The 17,779-nt window shown below is 40.5% G+C and overlaps 1 protein-coding gene across 3 annotated transcripts; it reads left to right on the top strand.

The window, feature by feature from the left end:
- The first annotated feature begins 2,192 nt into the window (after positions 1 to 2,192).
- Positions 2,193 to 15,024, top strand: GHITM (growth hormone inducible transmembrane protein). Of its 3 annotated transcripts, none has more exons than XM_067299827.1 (9): positions 2,193 to 2,269; positions 3,921 to 4,079; positions 5,744 to 5,843; positions 6,862 to 6,973; positions 8,351 to 8,492; positions 10,256 to 10,364; positions 11,965 to 12,153; positions 12,708 to 12,879; positions 13,723 to 15,024. In XM_067299827.1, exons 2-9 carry the CDS (start codon positions 3,951 to 3,953, stop codon positions 13,808 to 13,810), a joined length of 1,041 nt encoding a protein of 346 aa, XP_067155928.1. In that variant the 5' UTR covers positions 2,193 to 2,269; positions 3,921 to 3,950; the 3' UTR covers positions 13,811 to 15,024. The 3 variants fall into 3 exon arrangements, with proteins under 3 accessions (XP_067155928.1, XP_067155929.1, XP_013816962.2); XM_067299828.1 differs by having other exon boundaries at positions 2,226 to 2,285; XM_013961508.2 differs by lacking the exon at positions 2,193 to 2,269 and adding an exon at positions 2,381 to 2,585.
- The last annotated feature ends 2,755 nt before the right edge of the window (positions 15,025 to 17,779 follow it).

Genomic DNA, 17,779 nt, shown 5'->3' with positions numbered 1-17,779 from the left:
CGATATAGTGCATTTTTCTGCCTCAGTCCCTTCATTAAAATTCTTCTCCAAGATCCTATGTGCTGTTGCATTTCTAGACCTCTTCCACATCTGATCTGTCTCATCTGTCTTTCATTTTGCATACTAGCAGGTCAGTATATTCCATTTCTTACAGTTTAAAAAAGGAAACTCCAAAGTATAGGGAGGCTAATCTCATGATCCTTAACAGTTTTTCTCTAACTCTCATTCTATTTCTGTACTTCATTCTTTATTCCACACCTTTTCTGTTATATTTGTCTTTGATCTCGGCCTCAAGGCTCACGCAGTCTGTTTCAGCTGGCTCTAAAGAACCATGCCCATATGTAGTGTTAAGGCTGAAAGAAACTACAGAGCCGTAGCTGGAGTGGGGCTGGAAAGGGGCTGCCAAAGCAAACTTAGGGCTGCCAAAACAGTTCTCCTCTCAAGAATACTGCGTTTCTGAATAGTCAGTCCTGGCTCGGGGCTCAGACTGGGGTTAGGCTTAGTGCTGAGAGACAGGCAGAAGTGCAGCTGGAGTGGGGCTGGAGAAGAGCTGACCAAGGAGCAACGGGGCTGCTGAAACAATCCTCCTCGCAGTAATGCTAAGTCTCTGGACTGAGCAGTGTCACTAGCCTTTGACTTGGGCTTAGCATTAGGGCTGGTGGAAAGAAAAAGCCAGGAGTACAGTTGGAGTGGGGCTGGAAAGGAGCTGCCGCAGGAAAACGACGGCTGCGGAAAGGACATCCTCCTGAGAAAGTCACAGAGCGGGGAGGCGGTGCGGTGCCTTGTCTGCCGCTCAACTTAGGGTTAGCGTTAACAAACAGAATAAAGCCCAGCGCTCCAGTTGGAGTGAGGCTGGAAAGAAGCTGCTGGTGCAGAATCGATGATGACGAAAGGTTTCTCCCCGGGGATCGGTTAGGCTCTGGGAGGGCTGCAGCAGCCTGCGAAGGCCCCGCCCCAGCAGGGCCAGGATGAGGGCTGGGCTCGCCAGGGTTGCTGCTGCTGGAGTCATACCTCCCTCGCAGCTGCAGGTACAGCGCCATATTTTGTGCTTATCTGGCATCTGCACACCCGAGTGCCCCTGCCCCACAGCAGATAATACATCCACACGAAGACAGGTATAACCCCCAAGAAGAAGGAGTTAAAAAAGGGGGAAGAGTTGCCTCCCAGCTCTGAGTAACCTGCTCAGCTGTAAAGGGAAGCAAATGGAAAGGTCCTGAGCTCTTTGGCACCCTGAGAAGAGCAAGGCTTCAGCTCACACACAGAAAGCGGCAACAGTGACCGCAGGCCGAGCCCCAGAGGAGCACCCCAGGCACCGGCAGCGGCTTGGTGTCCCCTCGGCCGTGGCCGGCAGGCCACAGCAGTCGCGCAACCCTCGCGGTGGCCAGCCGGCGCCTGCTTGCGTTGGCGGGGAAGCCTCTGCTCCCTGCCATTTTAACGTCTGCGTCAGCAAACCCAGCCGCTGACAAAATGGAGGGCAAAAACACACAGAACAACTCGGATTATTACACTCCCTGAAGGTAAAGTTAACTTTTATAGCCTTACTCTCATTTATTTTCACACAGCTAATGCCATCTGCTGGAAAAAAGGAGCAACTCCTTCACAAGCCAGAGCACACACAACACGCAGGAGCCCGCGTGGCACGGGCCCGGTAAGGGCAGTGATACACGTGTGCTGAGCATTCTCCAAAGATGCACTGGAGAGCATCTTAATTGCTGAGTGTGACCCGCGAAGGGGGCAGACGGGGAACTGGAAGCAAGTCTGCCCGCGCCTGCCTCCCCTGCGGGCTGCGGGGCACCGTGCGAGGGGCCCGCAACGAGCCCCCAGCGCTTCCCCGCCCCCACTCAAAATGGCGGCGCCGGGGCTCGGCCGCCGCGCCTAAAATGGCGGCTAGCGAGCGCTGCCGCCCGTCGAGATAGCAACGGCTGGGCTCTGCCTCCTCGCTCGAGACGGCAAGCACCGCCGAAAGGCCTCGCCTGGCGCAGGGCCCCAGCTGTTGTGGGCACGACACGAACTGAACAGTAAGCAGCGCAGAGCCCTATCGAAGAAGACTTCCAGAAGCTTCCCTGGCCACATTAAAGATGGCTCCTGCGCCTTCCCTGACGACTGCGAATGACGCTTCGCCCGGCCGCCTCGAGCCAATGGCGCTTGCGTGCTCGGGGGTCACGTGGGACGAGCGAGCCAGTCACCGGCGGCTCGGGCAGCCGCTACACGTGACTTCCGCTACCGAGGCGTCCTTCCGGCTGGGGTGTGCGGCGGTGGAGCGGGCTCGGTGGGGCTGAGCGGGGGTGCGCGGCGGCGGCGGTGCGGGGAGGGGGGCTTGTTCAGGGCCGCGGCCTGCCTCCGCGGAGCCGGGGAGAGGGGGTGGGGGGAGCGGGCCTGCTCTGCGCCCCCATCGCCTCGGCTGGGCCGCACGGCAGGGCGCCCAGGCGGGGCTGAGGGTGCCCTGGCGAAGTTAAAGAGAAATAAAGGCCGCTTCACGCGTCGAGGCTGGGCCCCTCGTGCGCGCCTCGTTGCACTGTCTGCCTTTGCGAAGGCCTGCTGGGAGTTTTGTGCACGGCAGTGACAGTAAAGCCTAACCAGTTATTGTATGTACACAGGCGCTTTGGGTGACATAGCTTACGGGGCTGATCCCTTTTTCCTCAAGGTACAGGTCTGGTAGGCCTCCCTGGAGTGCAACTAGTTTCCTTATAGTATGGGGCAGCAGTAATGTCACAGTCTTGCTGCTGTGTTTCCTAGTAGGAGTACTGAAATGTTGATAGTGTTTTATCTTTTTAATCTTCTGCCGTTATCCTTTTTTGTTGTTAATCTAGTATTTGAAAATATTAGCGTCTTAAAAAAAAATCATAAGAGCAGTTACTGTAAGTTCTGGAAACTATTATCTGAGTGGGGTATTGAGGTTTAGTAAAACAAACGGGATGCGTATCTGAAAATACTTGCCCCATATAAGTGTAAATAAGATTCATAACTGAGCTTCAAAGCAAAGTGATTTTTTTTTGTAGTGGCAAAATTATTCTCATTTTTCATTTCTCTGCAGTTGACCTGAAGTGTTCAATGCTGTGGGTGCTCACTTTTCATTCAAGTTTAAAGTTATCTTTGTTCATTGTACTCTTAAATTATATTTGACACTGTATGTAAGCTATGAAGTTGTTAGAATAAGTATACTGGTAGTTGGGGTGTTTTTTTGAAAGAAGAGGTTATATGTAGATATAATTAAAGTATGTGAAACTACAAGGACTCTTTTTTTTTTTTTTTTTTTAATAAATGACATATGCAGTGTTTATAGAAGTAAGTTAGCAGTTAGAATAGCACCTGTAGGATATTCAGGCTGGTCTCTACTTGTCCTAGGGATCTGCTCAGGTTTGTGACCTTAACTAAAGGTCTTGTCTATAAAGCTAACTAATTCTTCAAAGAGATGATTAAAAAAAAAAGTCTGGATCTTTTTCTGCCACACATATTATGCTGTGTGCTCGTTTGGCTTTATGCTTAGCTGAAGGTTGTGTAAATTTGGGACGCTTTGTGCTATTTGGAGGGCAGAATGTTGATGCAATGTTGTTTCTCAAAATAGAAACTAGTTGCCAAAGTAACTCAAACCTGTAAGTGGATAGCCTTTATGAGCACATAGTGATGTTCATAAAGGTGTAACCCATATGTATGAGAAGTTGTAGTGTTCTCCTGTTTTTTTGGTACATGCCCTGTTGTGGGAGATAAGTTGCTGACTGAAATGGGAGACAAAAGTAGGTAGAACAGAGTTAAATTGTGTACTTAAAAAGAGCTAGAGTGTTCTTGAGTTACAGTACTTCAGCATTAGTACCGTTTCTATTATATAGTGCAGTATGGTCAGGCATGAGTACTAAGTATACCTTTTTGTCTGAAAACCGTGTAACCAAATAATAAAGTATATTTTCTTTGTGCACTTGCAGGAATATTGAATATTAACCATTTAAGCAACCATGCTGGCTGCAAGGCTAGTATGCCTGAGGACGTTATCATGCCAGGCTTTCCGCCCTGCCATTATTCAGGCTTCCCCAGCTTTGAGGAACACCAATATAAAAGCATACAAGCTGTGGCAGCCTAGCCAGGTAAGGTAATTTTTCTAATGTTTCTGATTGCTTATGTATTAAAGGGTTAAATCTCTTTCCAAAAGAATCATTTTGCAGGTACTATTTCTTGTGAATGAACATGAGTCTTCTACTTGTTTATGGGGTTCCAGCGCTGACTTAATGAAGGAAGTGTTATTTACTTAATTACAAAACAGGGGTTTTAAGAGTAATTCAAGTGGTATTTTCTGTTCCCCTGTCAAAATTCTTAGAAAAATAACAGGAGGTAATTATCTAATGAGGCTTGTCCATTACTAAGGTAAGATGGGTGGGAATTCTTGTCTGACACCCCCTCTTTCCCCCTCCTCCACCTGTTTCCTGTTTCTGAGTAAAAATCTAAATATTTTGTTAAGATATGAACCTAATTTACCTTCAGGGACTTTGGTCACAATATGTGTTTAGAGCTCTAGCCCAGGTTAGAGTAATTTCTGAACTCTGGCAGACTACTTCTAGTCTCATCAGTGGTGTCAAAAGTCAACTGTTATTGTCCTAAGAAACACTGTCTGTTTATTCTTCAGTGAGGGGAAAATGTTTCATTTTTGCTGTCTGCACAGATAACTCTCAGCTTCCCTCGAAGAGTTTCTTCAAAGTTAACCTTGTTAGTGGGCTGTTGCACTGTGTGGAGGCATTGCTCTTTTGCCATGAACTTGTGGAAAGTACCTTTGGCAAATTCTCCTGCTTCCTTTCTGTCTTTGTCTTATATATGCTTTTTAAAGCATCCTAAGCTTACAGGTTTTTCTTAAAAATTTGAGGAGTGCTGTGTAATTTTAGTGTTAGAGCTAGATGTTGTTAGATGCAAAACACAACAAAACTGAAGTACATTGTATTTTATCACTCTTACCTGCTGATTCTAACAATATGTGTATATTTCCATTTTTAGTATTAAAACATAAGCTTGCAGCTAGCCCTCCATTGGTTAGGTGCCTGCATAGTGATTTTGGAAATTTCTCAGCTTAAAAAGCTGTTTCTGAACTTAATTATGAATTTGTTCTTGATTGTTCTTGCAGCTTATACTAAGAATTTGATAGAGCAGCATACTGTAATTGTTTGGAGCATGTCAGCCTTAATTTTTTATTTTATAGGCCTTCATTCAAGTTTTGTTCTCTAAATCAAGCTTACATGTGTGAAAATGGAGAATTTATGCTGCTCTCAAATATAGCGCCTGTAAATATAACTATAAATTAGAGTTCATGTCTACTTAGTACAGAGAGCAGCAGCATGTAGTTGTTTTCCCATAAAAAGGCAAAATAAAAACTTAAGGCCTTGTTTAGTACTGTGGGAATAGAGTAGAAGAAAAAAATGTTTAATCTTGTTTTTTAGCTGAACTAAATACTTTGGAAATTCACAGCATTGGTTCTATGCTTTCAGAATGTGTAAATACATAGAACAACTCCCTACTTGTTCACAAAGGCTCTTAAACTTTCATCTTAAACTGTCTTCCTTTAGCACAATTGTTGCATGTCTTAGGAGGTATGGACAGATGAGTAAGAGACCAACTAGCAATTTTAAGTGTAGCAAGTAAATGACAGTATATTGCTTTTCCTCAAAAGTGGTTTGTCATTAGTCTGTAAATACAGCTTATTAATAAGAAATGTCTTCTCTTTTGTCTCACTGAATCCTTCTTATGTTGCCTCTGAATCTAACAGTCTTATGCCACAAGAGTAAGAACGGGTATAAAGCGTGGAAAAATTGGCCAAGAAATCAAAGAAGCAGCATTCGAGCCATCTGCAGAAACTGCACTTAAAGGTAGAGTAGCTCCACTTTAAATAATGAATACGTTTGAAATCTAAACTTATTTGAGGGAAACCTTTTCATTCAAGCTATTAAATAAACTAAAAAACAACTGTTTAATGTTAACGCTTGCTAGTGACCTCTCTCAAGTGTCTGGAGTCAGTTTATCTGCTTGTCTTTTCTTGTAATGTTTAAATTTGCGAGTACTGCATGGTACAGAGAAGTTTGCTGCTGTCTCCTCTTTGAGCTTCTGTTGAGAAAAACTTTCTTTTGGTGGATCATAAAGGGATTGTATAAATAGCAGTGTTCTGCGAAATAGATTTGCAAATCTTCTGCAATGGAATTGAATTGATAAATAGCATTTATCTAGATTCACTAGATAAAATCTTGTCTAACATGTTAGGAAAAACACTTTCAGCTGTAAAATTCTTTTAAGACTATTTGGTCTCAGCTGTTCTTACTTCAGTTATACCAACACTGTATGACTAATATTTTTAATTGTAGCCATAATCTGATGCCTGTGACTCAGGCAATATGTCTAAAGAATCAGTAGAAACTGATAGGGAACATACATTGTTGCCTGTGAGCTTTGGAAATCACTTTTTGAACTGATTTGGATCTAATTGTTACCAAAGAGCTCTTGAGGGAGCAAACATTAAGGGCAGATCAATGAGAGGAAAAGACACAGAGGTCCAGTTTTTCTACTGGAAAACTTATTAACTAGTGTATGTTGGGATTCCTGTCTGTTATAGCAATGAAAGTCAATAAACTTTGTGACTGGCTGGTCTCCTGTAGCTTGCCAACACAATATAACTTCATAAAACAGAGCAAGAAATCTAGAGTGTTTCAAATCCAGTCTTTTTAAGAACTGGTAACACAGTGACTCTTGAATAACTACTGAAGTTAAGTGAAGCTTTAAGAAGCCCACTTTGGATCAGTTATCACTGCTTTAACTAAACTAATATGCAAAAAATGCTTTTAACTATACAAGAAAAAGCATTCATGAGAGCATGAATCTTTTTTCTTTATGCAGCTGATCGCCTGGGAAGATTAGTTGTTGCTGGAGGGGCTGCTGTTGGCCTGGGCGCTCTGTGTTATTATGGAATGGGCATGTCCACTGAGATTGGAGCTATTGAAAAAGCTGTGTAAGTAAGATGGCTTATTCTCTTAAGTAAAGACTACATGAAATGACGCCCTCCCGTGCTTGCATCTGCCTTTTCTCTGCTTGGTGTCCTCAATATGCATATGGCTTACCCTTTTTAAGCTCTGAACAAAAAGCCCTCACTTCTGGGCATGCAAGATTTTTAAGCATAAAATCGAAAGCAAAACTTGGGTAACTCAAGCTTGTATGCATATTGACTGACTTGAGTTCTTTTGTATTGCCCAATTTGAAACTTCATTGCAAAGGCTATGTAAATACTTTTCATGAGGAGTGCCACAGATAATTTAGGAAGGGTACTCAATCTTCTGTAAACATTGGTTAAGAATACATTGCCTAGTATTCCTGTGAGACTTTGTTCGTTCAACTTCAACATTCTGTGAGGAAGGTTGAGGAGAGAGTTTCCTCTGAACACACTGCTTATGTTAGCAGTGCTCATAATGAATTTCTGTTGTGCTTAAAACTTGGATGGATTACTTCTTGGCTAACAAAAACCAACTGCAAGAAAAAGCTATAGCTTTTAAACTTTAGACAGTGATAAGCTGGGGCTTGGGACAACTGAGTGTTGGAGACACTTTGTTTTGCTTTCTCCACACTCATAGTTGGAAGTGATCATCAATATTCATATTTAATGCTTTCTGCTTGCAGCTGTGTGAAGTCATTCATCTAAAAACTGCTGTTCATAATTTTTTTTATTCTTCTGCAAGCATTGAAGTAATGGGTTAAAAGAGTAAAATGGTAGAAAATGGGTACAGCATGTTTATTCCTGGTGTTAGCTGGGTAAGCTTCCTGTCCATAGTATGATTGAAGCATAGTGGAGAGACTCTAAAAGTCGAGTTCTGTTGCTGTTAGAGAGCTCTCAAAATGATGTGTTACTTGTGATGCCAGATAAACTTGTATGTTATGACTCAGCATTTTGTGAGCGGCTCAGCAGGGTACTTAATGCTTGATACACATTCTGTGACATTTTTTAAACCAGTTTATATATACATTGTTTGGGTTTCTTGTTTGGTTTTTTTGTAGTTAAAACATTTGTTATTTTGTTTCCCACATATGCTTCCTCCATAGAGTTGATTCGTAGCTAGTGTTATTTATAATTTGCAATATTTCCAAAGAGTTGATTATGATATGCCAGTATGTACTGGGGAAAGACTTAAAAGTAAAAGTTTTTAGCCTGTCCCTGCCCCCCCCCCCCCCCCCCCCCAGTAAACCCATGGTAGAAGTGGCTAAACCACACCATTATTATGAAACCTCCCTGATATCTGTATCTAATAATGTACTTAATAGCTTTGATCATGTTTTTGGTTAGTCTTCGTTCTGGTACTGATAATTGCACAACTATGCATTACTGCTTATTTTTCAGTATTTGGCCACAGTATGTGAAAGACAGAATTCGCTCTACTTACATGTACTTTGCGGGAAGCATCGGCTTGACAGCACTGTCTGCTGTAGCAGTGAGCAGGTCTCCGGCACTCATGAGTCTTATGACAAGAGGCTCTTGGCTGGTAAGCTCATGTTAAATCTAAAGATATTTACTGAGAAGCTGACGCCAGGTGTGACAATTGGTATCAAAAATGCAAAATATAAACTCCTCTGTGAAAGGTAAGGCAAAATTTGAGGTACTAAACTCAGCAGTCCAGAGACTTGGAAGAATTCAGCTGAGCAAGGGACCCCCGAGCTCTCAAGGTGATGTTCCAATTTTCCTTCAGCAGGCATCATGAAAGCCTTGGTAGCTACAAGTCTTGGTGTGAACTGCAGTGATAAAAGCAATGGGAACTGGGTCTCACAGGCATGCATCAGTCAAGGTGGGCGGTGACAATCATAGTAGTTTCATTACACAGCTTTGGCAGACTTGTCGAAAGCTTAAACTCCATAAAACTAGAATGCACCCTGCTAGCTGGCTTTATAAAGTATTATTAATGTGCTGTGCTCGGTGGGAAATGTGCTGAAAGGCTTATAGAAGAATACATTGAGGCTTTTGAAATACATCGCCACCCTATGTAAGTATTAAACTTGTGAAGTAGTGACTCCTCATAGATCCAAAGAGAATATGGGTGCAGGCATTGTTGGATTCCTCGGAGAGAAGTAGAAGTTGCTTTCAGTAGGTGGAGTTACTTTTTAGAGACTTGAGTTCTTAAGAGCAGTACACATCTTTCAAAGCTGTTGGCTCTTAAGAGTGTGATTTATAATTTCATCTTTGTGAATACTGAGTAGGGTCAGAAGTTTATCCAAGTGGGTCTAGATGCCTTAGATGTAAAGTGGCATGAGCAATATTGATCTTCCGTCTTATATGATTTGGTAGCTTTGAGTAGCAAAACTGCAAATATTATGGCTTTACTTCTTGCTTGTTTGGATTTTAAGAACAATTGCTTCCTAAGACAGGAGCGCTGACATACTAAAGACGGTACTTTTCAACCTCTGTATGGTATCTGATTACATTGCTGACTTGCACCTTGTATGTTCCTTTGATAGCTTATCTTTGAAAAACTGTTTACACAAATTCTATGCTATCTTGACTAGCTAGCTATCTGCAAATAAGAACCTGTTATAAGTAGCCATCAGAGGTTAATGGTACTACTTCCATCATTTTCTAAAACTGGACACATTCTTATGCATTCTTACTCCACCCTGTGCCCTTCTCAATACCTCTTTGAAAGCTGTCTTCTGTTTGCCAAGGCTAAAATGATACTGGTAGTCAAATCACACAGGCAAACTGTTTATAAGATGTGTCTGCTGAGTACATGTGTGATAAGTGTAGTGGAATAATGATAGTTAAATGCTGGCATCAATATAATTCTGCAGAGATTAGTTTAATAATGCATCCTTGGTGGTTAACTAGAAGGCGAACCTTTCTGACCAGTTTGTTAGCAGCTGGAAGGTTCCATTCAGAAGCAGCAGTAAGGGGAGGCAATGAGGTTTAAAAACCAGTGGCAGCAAAAGCACATGAACTGAATGTTGGCTTTGGGTGGAGAAATGTACAAGAAAAATGTTTGCATTTCAGGTACCTTTATGAAGATGAGTAAGGGGGTGTACTATATGTTTTCTTTCCATCTTGCGCAAGTAGGAGATTGTTGCTAACTTATCACTGAACTCAGATTCCTAAAAGACTGAGTAAAAGTAAAACAGAAGTTACTGCAAACAAGGTTTTGCTCTTCTTTCAGAATTACACTGTTAATTTCTAGACCACAAGTTATAACAGACTTTGGGAGAGAACAGAGACCATATGTCTTAATGCCAAATTGAGCTATGTAATGCTGTGTTTTTACAGGCAATAGGTGCAACTTTTGCAGCTATGATTGGTGCTGGAATGTTGGTCAGGTCTATATCCTATGAAGATAGTCCTGCAGCTAAACATCTTGCCTGGATGATGCATTCAGGTATGTTATTTTTACTTTTCATTATAGAGATGTTTGTTTCAATGTAATTATGTTCACTTACTCTAACAAAGCTTTGACTTTTAAAGTAAACTTTAGATACTGTTTTAGGAGAGTTACAGTTTTCAGAGAGACCTGTGAGAACTCCTGAATGTCAGTGAGCTTTCTTAAGTGTCCTTCACAAAACTCTGATACTTCATAATCTTGTAAAAAGCCATGCTCAAGTTAAACTTGAGATACAAATATGCCCTGGTGGGTAGAATTAAATAGTTTCATAATTGTTTTGGTTTACTGACCACTTTATAGGACCATAGCTTCTACAAGCATTGTTGTGTACACTTACCATATCACCTCTTTTGTACAGTGAAATTGTTCGAACATTGGTGTTCTCAATTACAAGAATTGCTGCAGTGTGAAAGTCAAGTATTGTTTGGATCAAGTTTTTCCACAAAAACATGCTATTACCACTAATATTTAGCAATAGTTCTGCACTTATTGTAATTTTTTTTTTCTGGCCTACCTTCAAGTTGTTTGTTCAATCTTTCCAGTAAGCTTCTAGGCTTAATAAAGCAGTGAGGAAGGTGCTGAATTAACTTTATGCTAAGATGAGCTAGCAGCTATTTTTGCTGTTGTGTGAAGTGTCATTGTCGTCCTCCATCCTCCCGCCCCTGCAATGTTGTGAATTGGTTTTATTCCTAGCAACTTTCCTGGAAAAGGGGACTTGTTTCCTAAAGCCTTTTAAGAAGAAGGGCTGCATTTTTCAGCAGGAAATTCTACTATTTACTGTAGATATGAAAGAATGTTTGTTCTTGATCTTGTGATGAATCTCTTCTATGTACTGGATAGAAGAATATTTGAAAAATGACCAGAAACATGGGGTTTTAGTATTTAAACTGCAGCTTCTTGCATGCCTATTTCTATCAGGTATGTAAGACAGGATTACAGATGAGTTTCTCACTGAAGGTATTGGCTACTTCAAGTAACAGTGGCTTTCATATTTCTAAACTGTTTTGCCAGAAACAATTTATGGTTCAGGAATGACAAATGTTAGGCACTGAAATCATACTTGTCTCTCTGGAGCTAAAGATTTTTATCAACTAAGAGGAAATGAAATTTATTTCAGTGATTGTTATTAACATAACTTAATCCAATATTAATGGAACAGATGGAGGTTTCATACAAGACTCCAGGGAAAAGTCCGACTGCTTTGCTTAACTATTTCTTGTAGCAGAAATCTGTCCTGCTTTTCAGTTTTGAGTGTTCCTCTGGCTGTTATGTAGCTGATAAGTCTATGTAAAGTATCTATTCACCAGCTGTGTTTTGAATAGATCAATATGCTGTCTGGTACTAAAGCTTTCTTCCACAGACCACCTCCCTGGAGTATTCCCTAAAGCTAGATGAAAGTAGGTCACTTATTTTAAGATTGCCAGTCTGTCATGCCTTTATGCCTTCCAGATAGATACAGTCAAGCGCGATGGTAATCTTGTCATGTAAGTGGTATAGTCTGAGCCACATTATCTGGCTGAAAAAAACATGATTTTGGCAGGTGGAGTCTTCAGTAGAACTGTTCCTAATGAGTTTTGCTTTGTTTTCCTTTGTCCAGGTGTGATGGGTGCAGTGGTGGCTCCGCTAGCCTTCTTGGGTGGTCCTCTGCTGATCAGAGCTGCCTGGTATACAGCTGGAATCGTTGGAGGGCTCTCGACTGTGGCCATGTGTGCCCCGAGCGAAAAATTTCTGAATATGGGAGGACCACTTGGAATAGGCTTAGGCTTTGTTCTTGCCTCTTCAATTGGTAAAATACTGTTTTGATACTGTCTCCAGTTAAGATTTGCCTTAAGTAGCACTTGTAACTCTAGCACAGCAGAAGGTACTATGTTAAATTTTGTGTTGGAAACAAACTATAGTTGAAAACATAAAATTACAATTCTGGCCAGTGTTAATTTGACAAATGGCTGATAGTGGTGGCTTCTATTTTTGGCTACTGTCGGTGGGTGACTAGGGAGATAGTAAGCATGAGCTTAGCTTCTGATCCACTCATTCTTCTCCCTTCTGTGTTTCTGGGCATTGTTGTACAAGTCACAGGGGCAGAACTACTTTCATATAAAGAAAAGTACATGATTCCCTAGTGTGCTTAAAATTACTGCATCAACTCGTATATGCATCATCTCCAGCTGTTGTATGCTGGTGTATGAAAACAGCTGGTATGCAAATGCACTACAAACTGATGAGAATTTTTGAGTACTGCTTGAAAAATATTTGCAATAGTAACTGAAGTTTGACCTTATCCAGAGTAGCAGAGATGCTTTCAGTAGCTTTCATTTAACACTCTTGTACGTGTCTTTTTAGGATCCATGTTCTTGCCTCCTACATCAGCTTTTGGTGCTGGCTTGTATTCAGTAGCTGTTTATGGTGGATTGGTACTCTTCGGCATGTTCCTGCTGTATGATACACAGCATGTTATCAAGCGTGCAGAGACTATTCCATACTATGGAGTAGCTAAATATGATCCAATCAATGCGTAAGTATTCTGTGTTAGCACAAAGCTGATCACAATGTCTGTATAAGAATTTGCTTCAAATGATATGGAAGTATGCTTTCCAAAAAAAAAACAAACAAAACCCTTTGTTTACTGTCCAAAAGTGTATTGCTGTAAAATGTGAAAAATCATGGGGTTTTGAAATACAATGTGAAAATAGCTGCCTGGGGTTAAAACTGAAAGCATCTGCCTAGAGAAACATGATTAAATGTTACATGCTTCCAACAATACTAACTTTTTCAGAAAGCATTCTTTTACTCAGAAGGGAGAGTTTTTATAGCTACTCTCTGAAACTATCTGTCAGTATCACCTCAGACAAGGCACATTAACTCTTTTGTAGTTACCTTATATTTGTAAGTCTTTATCACTAAATAAAAAAAGTTTCATCAGCATAATAGGTATAGAAAGAAGGATTAATTGACCCTCAGTAAGTACAAGTCTGATTAAGCAAGTAGCTTCCTTGCTGTGTTGTCTTTCTGATCTTAGGTGAATTGTTTACTTCCTTCCTCCGATTTCTAAAGTAGAGTAATACTCTTGATCTTTAAAAATACTTGGAGGTGAGCAGACAGAAGTACAGCATAAAAGCTGAGGGCTACTATTTGAGAACAGTATGATGTCTGTCAAGGCTTTAGCAAATACCTTTTGCTGGCAAATTTCTGATTAAAACAAGGTATAGGTTTTGTACATACCAAGTGCAGAGGACACAATATGCTTGAGTTTTGTCACAGGCCCTTAAGGGAGGCTTTTAAAAATGAAGTACAATGGTATGAGACACCAAATGCTACTTCTGTTCAACTAGATTAACTTTGATTTCCTGTTTCCTAGGTGCCTGCGCATCTACACAGATACACTAAACATCTTCATTCGGGTGGCCACCATGCTTGCCACTGGTGGAAGTGCCAGGAGAAAGTAAACCAAGACTCTCTGCAACTGTCTGATAGATCAAACTTCTAGGTTGTCTGCCTAGTGCATATACTAAATAAAAACTCATGGGTACAAGCAGCTTTGCTGCAGGAGTCAGAAGTTTAAAGCATTTCAGCAAATTACTCTTGGTTCAGTGCAATGTGATTCAGACTTAATAGTTTTTCCTCAAACGCTTTCCAGTTCTGTGTTTAAAATAGTGTGAACTGCTTCTAGTTGTACATTATTCTGGGAAAGTAAGTTATTTTTAATATATTGAGTAAAACAATTGGTCAACATTTTAATGGGCTTGACAGCAGTTTCTGTTGTTTCCTTTTTGACATAACTGCATAGTAAAGGAGGTAATCTGTAAAGTGGGTATCCCTTATGCAAATAGGGATACAAGCTACTTCAGGAAATGTTGTTGAGATAAAACAGTTTTCAGTAAAGATTGTGTAAAATGATCTAGTGACACATGAAGAACTGAACAAATTGGATACAGCACTAACTGCAGTCGATGCCTTCTGTTACCTGGGCAGAAGCTTCAGAAACGCTTAGGTAACTGTTAGAAATACCTTGGCCTGGATGGATGAGGTGACCAAAAATAGAAAGGGGACAAGAAGAGGAAGCTATGCAGCATCTGTTCCATATGAAAACTTAGTCTCTTTCTGGAGCATATATTAAAGCACTGGAAACTAGACACGAGTTTTCAAGTTGACTGGGTATAATAGCAACTAGGCTCTTCTGATGCTAGAATTGTCAGTCACTGAATAATGATAGGGGTGTGTCTTTTTTTTTCCCTAGTGATTAAATTTCAGTATTGCAGGTGAAGCACAGTCTTTTGGAAGAACTCCCAGTGCTCAGCTTCTCTTACAAGCTTGTGCAGTTGGCACTGAAAGAGGCAATTGAGGATGTCCTGCTGTAAACCCAAGTATCATAAATTTACCATACTTTTGTATCTTTTTTCCTCCGTTTTTAACTCTTCTCCAAATTGGTATGTTTAGCTCGGTCTAAAATGTTCCCTATCAGTGATGTTGACTTGACATTAACAAATGCATACTTGCCAAACTCCGTTGCTATATGTTGGAATAAGAGGTGAGTTCTTGGGCACAAGGAAGCTTTGAGCAAATGTCAACAACTCAAACTTTCATTTTTCTGATAAATATGCTATGCTCATGTATTGACTTGTGGAACAATAAAATTCTAGCCTCACAAGTTTACTGCTCACTTCTGTGTTAATGGAAATATTTTATTACCCTGCACAAATAACTTGGTTAAGAGCCCTGTAAATATTTTGTTGGCTGCCTCTTCCTTTGTGAGAGCGCTAATGCATATGCCTCTAAAGAATCCACAAAGATAGTTTCCAGTTTCAGTGGCTTTTTGGGATGTTTCCCAGACAAGGATGCTGATCTACACTCTCTTGAAGTGGCCCAGTAAGTGTGACTTGTTGGCTACCGAGTACAGCCAATGCTGCTTTTTTTTTTTCTTGTCTGTAGTATGCTGCAGTATTTTTACAATCTTGGATAATAGGGAAGGAACAATGAATTGCGAAGAACCTTTTGACAACTCCTTTTTTGTGTCCATTGCACAGTCTAACTTCCAGCACTTTTACAGCTGAAGGAATCTGTAGTACTTAGGAGGAAGACGTTTCTGGATCATGTCAAGTGTAAGTAGACTGTTTAAAGGGTTTTATCTTGCTAAGCAATTTTGTAATGCATACTCAAATTCTACATACTGTTGTTTTAACTGAACACAGCAGTGCGCTTGTCCTCAAATCCTGTCTTGCAACAAAATTCTCATATCTGTGCAGATAATGAAAGAAGATCTGGGGAAGGTACTCTTTTCTGAATTTTGATGGCAAAGCTTTCAGAGATTGACTGTGTGAACCAAGAGGGGGGTCCTGGGTTATTTGAAACAGTGAGGTGTAGAACTGCTTTAGGGAGATGTTTGGTGGAAAGTAAAAGCAACAAGAAGGTCTAGTGCCTTTTGAGAGACTAATAAGCTAAATAATGTCTGAAAAAGCACTAGCACTAATGTGTGTGCTTGATACTTTGAAAAGATGCGTTTCGACTCCTGTGGATGAGATTGTATCAGCAGGAAGTTGTGTTGGTGCTATTTAGTGGGGGTCTCCAAAGAGAAAAACAGACTTAAGAATTGTTCCTTTACGCATAAAGTCCTAAGTGAAGAATTAAGGTTTATTTTCTCAATTAAAACAGTTCTGACTCAAGGAGTGATCAAAATCCAAAATGTGGTGCTTTGTGATGAGCACAAGAACAGATGCCTGTTTTTCCTAATGGTGAAAGATGAGAGAGCGCATCTGTCTGAGAGCTTGCTGTTGTGCTGTTATACTCAGTGCTACTCTCTTGGAATGTAAACTCTGAAAAAAGTGAAATTTTCTAAAGCTTTATCAATTAGACCTTACTAGGTCACTGTTATTTTAGGAACTTTATTTTGTGTTTCTTCCTGAAGAATGAGGAGTTATAATTGTAAAACTGAATTTTAACTTGGGAGAGTCTTTTAACACTGTATTAAGATCCATGAAGTATGTCTTACTGAGAAATTTGGGCAGAAAATGCAGCTGAGGAAGAACTCCACTGTTTGTTTCCATCTCTTCAGCCTTCCTCCCAACCACTGAGTACTTTCAGAAGGAAATTAGATATTTCAGACCTTAAACATTTGATCTGTAAAAAATCACCTCTATGGTTAGACCCTCTTATTTTAATGCCCTATTACACGTGGCCCTATAAATAGGGAAGGGGAAAAATGTTTGTCAACAGTAGGTATAAATTCAGAAATCAAAGCTGTTTGGGGAGTAAATCTTAATATCTTCTTGGATCAAGGATGTTACTTTTCTCTTTTTTTTTTTTTTTGCCCTTGGGATGTTCTTGTTCACTTTTTTGATGGTTATAAAGTCACAGGAGTTTCTTTTTGCCCTTTGATTCAGTCTCTTGCCTCAGACTGAAGAAGATTATGTATAACTATTCCCTTATTGACTACTAGTAGAAACCTATATTGAAGATTTTTGCAGGGATTTTTTTAAATGATTGCCTTAAGTTTAAGGGGAGTGAGAGAAATCAGTTACAAAAGCAAGCAAGATTGAATATTTTCATGGCTTCCTCTGTTTCAAGTAAATAACAAACTATGACTATAGTTAAAACACAGTTTTCATGTTTGAGATTTAAAAGCTTAATATAGTTTAGAGAGGAAAAAATTTAAGCAGTTTAAATTAAACTTTTTTAAAAGTTTAAGCTTAGCTGTCAACAAATACAGGAGAAAATTATATGTATTTTTATATAAGTATAGCAAAAAAGTTTCATTAACCGGAAGTAGTTTATTAAAATCACAATAAAATAGGGCAGAACTTGGGAACATTGCTGGGGCAGGGGGCCTTCAAAAGTAACTGTATGTTAACAGGAAATACAGTTGGTTCCCTGTTGCTGGAAGATTTTAAGTCAAGTTTGGACTTCGTAGTAAAGTGGGAGGTACAGTGGTTACGGGGCAGCTTTTTTTGCAGGAGTTACCCAGCAGTTTGTACTGGATGTTCAAGTTGCAGCCTTTCTTAAGCTTGAAATGTAAAACTCTTTATAGAAACTACAAAGCAGCAGCACTCGAGGGTCTATTTCATCTCTTAACTGAAGCAACATCTGTCAGAACCACTTGTTGGCTTGGACTGGAGTTGCATCCATGAGTTACAAGGGAAGAACAGGGAGAGGAGGAAAAGACTGGGTTTTTTCTTTGGTTTGTTTGCTTGTTTTCTCTCCAAAGGCAATGAAAGTGGGAATTTGTGCTGTTTGGCTACAGTGAATTCAATCACATTAGTAGCTCATACCAGCATGAAGGTGGACAGAGAAGTGTGCTGTGATTCCAGCTTGGTTAGTCCAAGGTGGTAAGAACTGTGTCAGGAGCAACATGTGGAGTTTTCATTTGTTTGGGGGGTTGTTTTGCCTGTTATGTTACTCTTAACATACAGCGACATCGAGTT

This window comes from Apteryx mantelli, chromosome 7 (assembly GCF_036417845.1).
Source record: "Apteryx mantelli isolate bAptMan1 chromosome 7, bAptMan1.hap1, whole genome shotgun sequence".
Lineage (NCBI taxonomy): Eukaryota > Metazoa > Chordata > Aves > Apterygiformes > Apterygidae > Apteryx > Apteryx mantelli.
This window is presented reverse-complemented; position numbering and strand designations above follow the sequence as displayed.

Bases quoted from the DNA above. Each gene is read 5' to 3' on its own strand.
- GHITM (XM_067299827.1), top strand. From the start codon at position 3,951: ATGCTGGCTGCAAGGCTAGTATGCCTGAGGACGTTATCATGCCAGGCT. The intron at 4,080-5,743 runs GTAAGGTAATTT...TGAATCTAACAG, and splicing joins AGCTGTGGCAGCCTAGCCAG to TCTTATGCCACAAGAGTAAG. The intron at 6,974-8,350 runs GTAAGTAAGATG...CTTATTTTTCAG, and splicing joins GGAGCTATTGAAAAAGCTGT to TATTTGGCCACAGTATGTGA.